This window comes from Urocitellus parryii, chromosome 2 (genome assembly GCF_045843805.1).
Source record: "Urocitellus parryii isolate mUroPar1 chromosome 2, mUroPar1.hap1, whole genome shotgun sequence".
In the NCBI taxonomy this organism is placed as follows: domain Eukaryota; kingdom Metazoa; phylum Chordata; class Mammalia; order Rodentia; family Sciuridae; genus Urocitellus; species Urocitellus parryii.
Genome location: NC_135532.1, coordinates 32,768,732 through 32,781,114, shown reverse-complemented (window position 1 = coordinate 32,781,114; position 12,383 = coordinate 32,768,732). Strand labels below are relative to the sequence as shown.

At 33.9% G+C, this 12,383-nt stretch overlaps 1 protein-coding gene across 8 annotated transcripts in view; it reads left to right on the top strand.

Moving 5' to 3' along the window:
* The first annotated feature begins 7,711 nt into the window (after positions 1-7,711).
* The window catches only part of Trpc4 (transient receptor potential cation channel subfamily C member 4), a 132,769-nt gene continuing 128,097 nt past the window's right edge, over positions 7,712-12,383 (top strand). For all 8 annotated transcript variants that reach the window (XM_026413699.2, XM_077792392.1, XM_026413697.2 and 5 more), the window contains exon 1: positions 7,712-8,089. In XM_026413699.2, coding sequence (XP_026269484.1) covers positions 7,712-8,089 — 378 coding nt within the window. The remainder of the gene's footprint in view (positions 8,090-12,383) is intronic.

The following is a 12,383-nucleotide window of genomic DNA, read 5'->3' as shown; positions in this document are numbered from 1 at the left end:
GGATATCACCCATGTTTAATGTACAACATGTCGATACTCAATAAAAATTTTGTTCGTTCAACAAATATTTATTCAGTGTTTGTTATGCACACTTATCTAAACATCATGGCTATGCTGATGAGAAAAATAAACAAAAATCTCTTGACTATTTAAATGATAGCTGTCCTGTCATATATTTATACTTTTCTTATAATGTGCTTTTGAGTTCAAGTGTGATCTTTGAGTGAAAAATTGTCTGAGGCTATATGCATGAGACTAATTCTTTCCTTCATTTAAATAGTTTTAGTAAGATGGAAAATTCTAGCTTCAAAGTTCTAAGGTGTTTTTTTTTCCTTTCCTATTTTCAAAGCAGTACACAAATATATTTCTGCCTCCAGGTTTGCTGTTAAGAGGGATGATGTTACTCTGACTTTTCATCCTTTCTTGGTTTTGGATTCCATAAATAATATCACTATTCAATCTTCTAATACAACAAAGCTAAATTCATTAAAACTCACCAGGTGAAATCACTCAACTGAGTTTTACAGTACCCCTAAGAAGCAGTCAAGCTAAGGTATTTATAGAGATTTCTGGCCTGGACGTAGGTGGTTTGAGGTTGATATTTCAAGGGAGGAAATTATTGGGATTGGGAAATATTTGTGACGAAATAGTTTAGGATTGGTGCGTTTAATAAGGTGAGAGTTCTGAAGAATCTTGGTAAAAAATACTTGTTTAGTAAGGGAGCTATTTGTCCAGGTAAGAAAAATGTTATCTTAGATAAGCATATTCAGGAACTTATTGTTGTGAACAGTGAAAGAGTGAAGTTATTTATTAGTTTACAATCTTATAATTTTTTTTCCTGGGCAGAATTTTATATAATATCTATTTAATCTTGACAGAGCTGTTCCTAAGAAGACAGTCTTTATAGTTACTGAGTAGGTCTAACAGAGTCCTGGGGGTGGGGGCAGGGAGAGGCTAGCATACAAGGCTGACTGCTCTAGAAATATTCAGAATCAAATCAGTAAGAAAACAGGTTTTATTCAAAGCCAGCTTTGAAGGAAAATGGAAGAAATATTGTTTGAAAGGTTCCATTTTCTAAATCTCTGAAGACAAGCAAGACTTTTAAATGAAAAGAGACAGGGAAGAAAACACAGTCAAGTGAGACAAAAAGTAGGAAAAGTATATATGCAGACCTAGTCCTCCAGTACTTCACAGGTTTGAGGAGGGGCCAATCTCTACTCTCAACTTCCTTGGCCCCTGCCAGGATGGGGTGGTACAAACCCTCTCAGCATGATGAGGTGGACCCTAATTCAGATGGGGGCCCTGAAATTTAGTCTGTTTCAGTAGGGGATGTGTAGCATCCCCTTTTAAAGTTTTTATTTCTAAAATAATTGTGAAAATTATCCGTCATTACTACTAAAAATACTTCCCATGCACCATTATCTCATTTTCATTTTCTGGATTGCTATTTTATAGATGCTGACTCCCGTGTTTCTAATCTCTATCTCTGTTAACTTTTATCTTTCACAAATGGGGAAGATTTCACGACCTGAGCACTGATTCATTCTACTGTTGTTCTACCAGTACCTCAGATTCTCAATGATTTTTTATTCTTTTTGTAAATTCCCTTTTGTAAATACTGTAGAGATTAATATGTGCATACATATTAGTCTCTTGTTATCTGGTACACTAACTCTACTTCTTCTGTTATAAAATATTAAAATTGTTTCCCCAAGGTGTCTTGTTTTTCCCTCTGTGTTCATTCTCACCTGGAAAGAAAATGACTAAAATCTATACCTTGCTGAAAATTTTAGGTAGTACAGCTGAGAAGCAAGTTCTAGAACCATGAGCTATATGTACGTTAATTTATGCATCAGAGTTACAATTCCTCACTTAGCTGTCAAAAAGTTGTTGGTAAAGTTGTGCGGAGAAGAAAACATAGGTTTTAAAAAAGCATGTTGCATAGGCTATTTCCTAGTTTAATAGCTATTGAACTGTTAAACGAATTTCAAGTAAGTGGTTAAAGCAACTTGACAATTTAATTTCTTTATTCAAAATGGCAGTTGAATAACTCTCAAAGCATTGTCATTAATTTATGATTCATCAACAAAGTTTGGACACCGATGAAAAACTTTATAAGTCACAGTCTCCTACATGCATACCAGTAAGGAATGTTCCTAATCCAAGAGATCCTTAGAGTTTATGAGGATGCATAAAAGGGACCATATAACCTGCCTTGAGAGGAAGAGAAGAAAAATTCTCAGAGCCTATGATACTTTGGATAAGGTTTTAAAATTTTTTAGGAATTCCTAGGGGAGCAAAGGGCAGGAAAAGCATTCAAGTTGGAAAAAAATGGTGTGGGAAAAGATGCATGGAAGTGTAATAGTCAAGTCATCTGGTATTCTTGTCAACCTAGATTTGCCAGGGTTAATCCTGGAAACTAGACAGGAGGGACCAGTATTTCTTAAGAAGTCAATTTTCTGGTGAATGTTTATCAGCCTCTTAGGGACTATAGTAAGAAAGTGATTCCACCAGATTTACAATTTAGAATTAGGCATGTGTTATTGTGGAGTGAAAATTGAAAGGATTCAAGAATAATATCAGTGATATTATTTAGATGGAAATCATTGCAGCCAATGTAAAAGATAAAGGGGAGATAAAGTAATTGACATGGTAGAGAGGAAATGCTGTTGAGTAGAGGAAATATGGTCAGTGAGACATAAGAAATGATTCTTAATATTACTTAGAGTTTATTTATATTTAAATGGCCACGCATGTGTGATGATTACCATACTGGACAGCACTGACATAGAACTTGAGAGAAAGGTGTGGTCTAGCAACATGGGATTTTTTTTTTATAGTATATTTTAAAGCATGTGTGTGGGTTTCATGTAACATTTAAAAATACAGTATTGGGTAGGAATAAGGACAGTGATAGATTAAGAGCCACACACAGAATCCTGGTAAGACCAACATTCAGCTATAGATGGAAGAAAGGGAGTCCACGTGAATTACTAGGGAAAGGTCTTAATAGAGGCAGCAGGTGAGACATTTAGGAAGGATGACCTGGAACCCAGCACGAGGCAAGTTCCAATTCAGAGCACATAATTATTGGAGATTCCTGCAAACTTGTGAATTACAGGGGCTGAAAAGTGCAAAATGGCAGGATACAATAAAAGAAAAATATTGTTTGTGAATAGGATAAATACCATATTAGAGAGAATAAAGAAGTTCATTGAAATCGGCCTAAAGTTTATAAAGAATATCAGAGATAGCAACAAAGAGAGAGTGCTAAAGATGATTAAAATGAAAATATATCTATGGGAGAATTCTTGACTGGTGGGGAAGGAATCATGTTGCAGAATTTTAAAGTATGAAAACAGAAGAATAATGCAAAGGTTTAGGAAGGCACGAATGCATGAACTCTTGAACAGTGGGATTGGCAGCTGGAGTGAGAAGAGAATGAGCACCATTTCCTTTGAAACTGCAGAGAAAAAAGAGATAGACTGATACATACATCCTAACTGTCAGGGGGGACATTCAAACTTTGAATGCCACATACATTTTCCAAAATATGTTTTATAAGTGCCAGGAGATTAAAAAGCACCTATTAAAAAACAATTTTGCCTTTCCTGTGCCATCCTCCTCAATATGTGTATTAAAAATTGGGGATGAGGGCTGGGGATGTGGCTCAAACGGTAGAGCACCGCCTGGCTTGTGTGCAGCCCAGGTTCAATCCTCAGCACCACATACAAAGAAAGATGTTGTGTCTGCCGAAAAACTAAAAATAAATAATATTTTTTTAAAAATGGGGATGATTAGTGTTTAAAGATTGGTCTCTGTTGAACTCTAAGGGGCTTTCATTTTTAGAATAAAATGTTTAATCTCGATTTCCCCCTTTGAAATCCTAAGCTGTCATAATATTTTAATTAGTCAAATATTTTTGCTGCTGTTTCTACTTCATATCAGACTACAGAAAAAGTAGAAATAAAACTTAAGCCAAGAGTAATAGTACCCTAAAAACAAACAGTAGCCATTATTTATCACTGCCTCATGAGTTCACATCTATGAACACTTCTTTTGACAATGAACCATAGAAGAAAGGGAAGAAAAATATGATGGAGAAAATTTATTTTACTATTAACAATGTATATAGAAAAGGGGGTATTTCTATATATTTTATTTAAGTTCTTCAAAACTCAAATTCACTGCTCTTACCACTGCCATAAGTCAGCTGATTCTTTAGGGAATGTTTCTTCAGATCTACATACATATCTAGAATTTTTTATTTCCTTGAATAGCTTTCTATTAGATATTTGTGATTTTTATGCTTAGTGGCAATTCTTAGAATTTCTCTTGAAGTCAGTGTCAAATTGTAGCTCCCTCCACATTTTTTTTAAATCCATTAACTATTTAGGAGAAATAAATGTTAGAATATAGAAAAAGCCACATCTCAGGATCTGAGTTTTTCCCCATTCCCCCTCATTTCCTGTCTGTTTTCTGAGTCTTTGAAACAACTTGATGAATTGCTTCAGTCTTGATTTTAGAAAAGGCCAATAAAATGGCAAGATCCATTAAATTCTATAATCTTATGGGGAATTTTTTTTTCACTCCAGAAAGTTCTTTCTGAGAGTGGGGGACAAGGACAGGCTTTTATTTCAACATTTTAGGTCAGGATATTTTTTACAATCAGTCCCAGGTTCTTTTGTAGACTTCCCATCCGGGAACAATCCTATAGCTGCTGATAAGCATGTCAGCCCAGGGACTGGAGCACTTATTGGCACCTTTCACTTGCTAGTGCATTCAGAGAGCAGTTTTAAAATGTTAAACTTGTTTTTTTTTTTTTTTTTAAGTATCCCTGCATCTCAAGTAATCAAGGACAGTCTATGTCATTAGACAAATTGTATAATTTCCCTATTCTTTTATGATTTTAGCCACCAGTTTTCTGTCTCTCTCTCTCTCTCTCTCTCTCTCTCTCTCTCTCTCTCTCTCTCTCTCCTCTCTGTTTTAATGTTCTGTTGTAAATATTTTAATGTTGTTTATTTAATATATGTGAATTTGAAAAATATTTCAAATCCATCTAGTCTAAGTTACTTTTTTTTTCTTTTTTCAAATCCAAGGATTGACAGAGGTCACTTGAGTTAATAAAAGGCCTTTCTCAGCACTCACTTTTGATTCTCAACCTTCACCTATTCCTGGCAAGCACTGACTTCCCCATGTTATAGATGGAGAGATAGGTTATTCAACATGACATCTCATGCCCACCTCTTAAATGCAATGTTGACTAGAATATCGCTCTTTTAAATATGTACTTACATTGTATACATTTATGGGAATTATCTAGATTAAATGAAACAGATTTTAATGAAGTCTAAATTCTCCCTCTCCATCCTCGAGTTTTCTAGTGCTTGCTATTCTGTCCATCAATCTTTTATTATCACTGACATCTGGTATTTTGAAATGAAGGGGTGAAATGTTGTACCCTAATGTTTGGTAGCATCATTAATGAAACTAAGTAAACTAAATAAAATGCAGTTTTTCCATTCTCTGGACTGCCTCCTGATCTTGATAAAATTATTATTCTTATGAAATTTTGACATGATGTATGTGTCTGTGTCTGTGTATGGGGGTGGAAATGTGCATACAAGTTCATTTTAAACTGTATATTGGGTAAAATACCTTCAAACACTTTGTCAAGCAAGCAAGAAATCTTGAATTCAGCCTTTAAAAAATTTTTTTTTGTATTTTTTTCAAAAGACTCATAGGAAAGGGCAGTGAGATATCAGAGAATATACACACTGCTGAACTACAACATGAATGTCAGTTATTATCATTTTAAACCATTAGACTGTCGCACTGGCATAACTACAATGTGAAGGCCTTGGCATTGATCCCACTCACTCTACTGATGCAACAAACAAGGGGCTGGGTAAGAGGCTCTGGGGAAATGGCTCACAACTGATATTCTAAGACAAATATTTTAATGACATTACTGATGCATAAGTGGGGCAGTCAGGATGAGATCATTAAAATGAGATAGTGTCATGACAACATTGATTTATTAATTTTAGCGACACTAGATGATAGTTAAATTCTCCTCATTCTTTTCTAATATACATACTACTCCTGTTACTCCAGAATGAGCAAAAAATCCTTAAATACTGAATTCATAACCAGGCTGTGCCCTGGTAATTTGAACATTTAAAATGAATACATTTTGAACATCTGCTTTTGGCTTAGTTTCTGAAGGTACCTTAAAATATGCTAAATCTAACATGCCAGAGAGGAACAAATTATCAAAAAATGGCTTTGTATATTAGCTCCTCTTCCTAGATATTTGAGAAATCATGATTAACAATCTTGATGTCAAAGAGTGACACTTAATTATTGAAATCACTAAGAAATTAAGATAAAATACAACCAATTAATAATTTCCAAAAAATGAAAATATTACATTAAATATAATCATATTTGTTAATACAATATATATTTAATCTATAGTTAAAGACTATTCAAATCAGGTTAATTTACTCATGAAATAAGGCAATTAATATGATTTGCTTATTTAGGTAATTAAACTAATCTTTTCATTTTATTTTTACATGGAAACTATGTGTAAATAGATATGTATGTTAAATTTAAATAACAGAACTATAAGAGAGTTCAAATAACAAGTGTGAAATGAGGAACTAACTTCAACAAACTATAATTTTGTGTATAGTTATATGTAAATTATTATATATTAAATGCACTTAAGTTCTTTATTGTAGTTAATGTATTGTTTTTGTAAATTTGTACCACTAAGATAACACTAAATTATTGCTTCCTGTGACTATTAATTTGTCTTAAAATTAATTTTAATTTATTTAAAATAATTTTCTTCTATTCAAATATATCTTTCCTAGAACTTCCAAATAATATTATATTTTATCATAAATAAATTTCTACTTTCAGGTTTATTGGTCATAACATAAAGGTGAGAGAATTTTTACAAATAGCATTTTCATAGTATCTTCTTTCTCTATTTAATCCTTTTCTAAGTTACTGCTTTTAGAAATCTAATTGTTTTAATTTATCATGATAATATCATCAGTACACATTCTTTCTCCCTCAATAAATTCATTTATAAACATAAAATATATAATTTTGTTCATTGAATTCAATATGAAATTTTATTGATATAATATGTATTAATTTTGGTGTCAATACTTATTAACATTAAGAACAGAACATATGACAAATGACAAAATAATGGTATTCTACAATTATACTAGAATCTTCATGATTAGCAAAATTGGCAGTGAAAGATATATTTGAATATCCCTGATCTAATTTGGGGAACTTGTGACTCCTGATTTTCAAAGTGCTTTGTGAAAAACTGTTTATATTCATGACGAAGTTGGTAAATAGGTTTCAAAGCTGTCCAGTTGCAGTATTTGCTAAATGTCACTCGTAGAGTAACTTTTAAAATGACTTGCCCAATACCAATCCCTTTATTTCTCTTAGGTTAGGACTTTGGAACTTGTGTTTTAGTTAGCTGAATAAATATTAAGTCTATTTCCATTGTTTAAGGGAAAGAAAACCTTCCCTCATCAGTTAACAATAGTATTGTCATTGATAAATTTGAGTTGAGAAAGAATTCAGATGCAAAATAACTTAAAAGTATACTAACACTAACCCTTGTGTTTTCTGTGTGTGCTTTCAGAGTTAAAGAAATAGCATGGCATGAACCATGGCTCAGTTCTATTACAAAAGAAATGTTAATGCCCCCTACAGAGATCGCATCCCTCTGAGGATAGTCCGAGCAGAATCCGAACTCTCACCATCAGAGAAAGCCTACTTGAATGCCGTGGAAAAGGGAGACTATGCCAGTGTCAAGAAATCCCTAGAGGAAGCTGAAATTTATTTTAAAATCAATATTAATTGCATCGATCCTCTGGGAAGGACTGCTCTTCTCATTGCAATTGAAAATGAGAACTTGGAGCTCATTGAACTACTCTTAAGCTTCAACGTCTATGTTGGAGATGCTCTGTTACATGCTATCAGAAAAGAGGTCGTTGGAGCTGTTGAGCTGTTACTGAACCACAAAAAGCCAAGCGGAGAAAAACAGGTACATGCACACATGCGGTTTTTCATTTATTTTTCCTGCGGGAAATTTCTTTAGATGTTCAAATTCCCTGAAAATCTTAGAAATATAAGTATCAAAATCAAAACTATTATAATGGAAAAATACTGTTAAGTATACACTGCATATCCTACAATTGTCACCTCCCCTTGCACTTCTTGTCCTGGCAAATCAAATGTGATGGTGAAAAACCAAAGACAAAGCAACCTGTGTAGGCTTCTCATAAATTCCAAACAACTCAATGGAACGTACAATGTGTTATTTTAGTGGTGACTGAATGTGTACGTGTGGGTGTTTTACCTCTGGTTTCTAACATTCTACACCACCAAACAAAATTGTTTATCTTCCTACTTAAAATCCTTGCTTATTCTAAGTTTCTGCATCTTAAGGCAAAAGTGAGTTCTACCATCTAATTTTGATATTGTCCTTTAACACATTGTAGTGGGGTTTTTAAATTGAGACTTTAAAGAAAGAAACAAAAATGATTACTAGATGACAAATGAACTCTGAATGTAGGCTTATATCAAATTACTAGTGGCAAAACTGTAGGTATAGCTTATTGCTATTGAGAAGATGAACTAAAGTAGCATACCATTATACATGTAATGTCATTTTTAAAAAATTTCTATCTGCCTTTTTTTTTTTTTCTACCAGTAGAGAAGCAGAGAAATCAGAGATAGGAATGAATGAGGAGTGTGTTTTTGTCTGTCTAAATCCTTCCCTTTGTCACTGTCCTGTGTCTGAACAGTCTGTTTTATTGTGTTTACTTTCACACTGACACTTCACTCTCTTTCATTAAGGCTAATGTACTCATTGCAAAGACTTGCAGATACTATGGTGACTTCAAATCTGTCTTACAAAAAAAAAAATCTTATATAAAAATTTGTGTTATTACAACTCTAGCAATTTCTGCCCTGTTGGATAATACAAAAATCTCTTGTCTCTACAAATGACATATTAGAAGGTGTGACATTCTTTTGAAGCAAGCTCTGCTGTGGCCACCCTCTTATCTTTGTTTTCCTGGAGGAGTTTTATCAGAGACTTTGCCATTATTAGGATGAGAAGCTGTGGCTGTGTGTCTCTCTGTCTTCTCAGCAGCCTGTGTATCATGGTCCCTAGTCTGTCTCTTCCCTTCCTACCTTTCCCATTAATTAAACCAAAGGCTTGTTAAATTACACTGCACAGTCTTAGCCCCTCTCTGCTTGTTCCTTTGTCCAGATTTTATTGTTTATTTTATTGGATGCTGCTTATGTTAGCTTCTTACCATATTTGTAAAAGTTATTGATAGGAAAGTCTATTTTTCTCATCCACTCTCAAGTGTGAACAAACCTAGACTGGAGTAGACCTAGAACAGTAATGTTGAAAGATGTATTTTATGTTACATCCCAGAGTTTCACCACTAAGGTGTTGAAATTCCTTCCACAATCATACACGTAAAGCAATTGCTTTTTTTTTTCTAATAGCAATGTATTATGTTGTACACCTTCTTATTTATGCCTATGTAGACACCTGTGAGACAGATATTGAAACTGTGGTAGAGATCATTTTATATTGAAGGAAGTCTATGGAATAAAATTACCATTGAATTTGTCATTTCATGTGTTACTAAAGAGCATTCTTAGTTCTATTTTCTAGATAACTTTGGCTCTTTAGACAATGACATTTGTGCTGACCGGAGTAATTTGGTGTCTGGAGAAGATATCTGCTATTATGAGAGTGTTTGTTGGAAGATGTTCAATTTCTAAGCTAAACCCTAGTCTCACAAGTAGGTCCTGGCTCCTTTGAGACACTTGATCTGGATCCTGATTAATAAAAGACAGTAAAGGTTTGCAATCTGCCAGGAGTCTGAAGTATCCCAGACCATGTGTTTCTGGAAGACTTCTCCTGTTTCAGTTTGCTGGCCAAGAATTCCTTTTCTATTTGTACTTTCTAGAATTCCTCTTCACCAAAGGCACTGAGAATAAACAATAATTGTATCTTTTTGTTTGAACTTCATAATTTTGAAAGATCAATTTCAATCTACCTTATAGTTCCTGGTATACTGGGCTGTACAATGAAAATGAGGTTTTAGCAAAATGAAATGTACATAGCCTAGCACATAAAAGATGTCCATAGGGCTTAGATAGTTCACTAGAGCATGATAGAGTATCTGTGATTTTTATAGGTAATACCTCTTTTAAGCAAGGCCACCATCTTCTGGAATGACAGTTTCTATAAATCAATGTGTTGTAGGTAGCAATGTGTTCTTGATATAACTCTTTTATCTCATAATCTGTAATTTTTTTTAGATAACTTTTGTGATTGTTGAAAACATTCTGTGTATGATTATAATTTCCAGATGTGTAGATATCCATGCTCAAAGATTCTGAAATACACGGTCATTAATTTTGTTGTAGTCATTAAAGTCAGATATTAAAGCATGAAAAAATAGTAGCCAACTGGATAAAGTAAATGTAATGTTATAAAATAAGGTCGACAGAGAGAGTCTAATAGAAACATCACACAAATCTAATTATTAGAATACTTACTAGAAATACATTCCCCCTTTTTTTTTTAACAAATCTGTCATTTCTTTCTCTGGAAGAAGATGCACTTTTCAAAGGCATCCTCAAGTTGTTCCTATTAACCAAGGAACAACTTTTGGATGATTGTTCTGCCAGGCCTTGTGCTGAGTGCTAAGGACACGTCATTCCTATTGTGCAGAGTCTTAAGTTATAGTTAGGAAGAAGGACAGGAAACCAAAACATGGGAATGTAAATAGAGGTGGTTACAATGGAAATGATGACAAAAATAATTCTCTAATAATTACAAGATGAAATTGGCTAGAGCAGGTAAATACCCAGTGCTGTTAGATAGAGGGCATGAGAGAACAACGGAGGACCTTGGAGGAAAAGAGAAAGAATGTTCATGGATTTATACCTTGGAAAATTAACACCATCAACTGAGATGGAGAATATTTTCCTTTTACTTTTAATATAGACATTCATAAAACAGGGTATTGAGCTTCTAGGGGTTTTTCAAAATTTACTGTAAAAAACACTAAAAGAGCAACAATTTGTTCATTTCTTTCAAATAATGTACAGCATGAAGAAACTAGTTCTCTGCACTAAGCAGAAAGGTGGAACTTTATATATTTTTACTGGGAAGAATTCACTGCTAGAATTATTGCACTGGTATTCTTCTAAAACTTTTCTTTAACCTTCTTATACCTTATTTCTGTAGAGGGAAAAATCAAGAATGACTTCCTAGCCTCTTTTTTAAGTCAGTTGATTGGTTACTTGACTTTTAATTATTTGCAGCAGACTTTTCTCTTAGATGTCTTCTAAGGCCGGATTCAATTTCAGTTTGATGTGCTCCAGTAAATGTTTTTTGGAGGCAGAACTTGTTTTTCCATCCTTCATTGACATCAGTGGCTCTCAATCTTTAGCATCCTCAACATCACTGGGCAGGCCTATTCATAGACAGATTGCTGCACACCACCTGCATTCTCTAACACAGCAGGTTTGAAATGAGGTCCCAAATGATGATTTGTATTTCTAACAAGTTCCCAGATGATGCTAATGCTACTGATCTGCAAATGACATTTTGAGCAACAGTGACTTAGGGGATATTGGAAGTTACAGAGTACTTACAACTATCTACCTAATGTTAGGTGTGTTGAATTCTACTATATTAACCTGGTTTTCAGGAGATTTTAATTAATTCCCCTAAATACTATTAAATGTTGTTTAATATATGAGTGTTTCTCAATTTTAGTAGACCTTTATTATTCTCCCTCTTTTGGGTAAAAGGCTTTGCTAAATAATATTTATTAGTTCAAAGTTAAGATCTGGAACATTTGCACTGAAGAACATTTAATTTTAAAGCTCTACTATAAAGAATATGGGATTTGTAAGCAGGAGGCATCTTGGAAATTACTTAATCCAATCACTTTACTGCATAAAACAGAGTAAGGACAGGGGACTCACTAGTGCCTGGGATTTGATTTGACTAAAAGAACTATAAAACCTTAGCTATCACCCAGCCTTAATAGAGTCATAATGATGATGATGGTGATGATGACCACGACAATAATGTTAGATAATGTTCATTATATTTGTCTCTTTGCCGGTGGCTATGGTAAGAATTTGACTTTTTCTCATTTAATCTGATCTCCTTTCCTTTATGGGGAAATGAAATACAAAAAGGCTTGAGTAACAATTTCCAGATCACAAAGCCAGGACGTGTCATCACTGGAACTCCAGAGTTCCTGAAGACAGCCACCATGCTGACCTGGCTC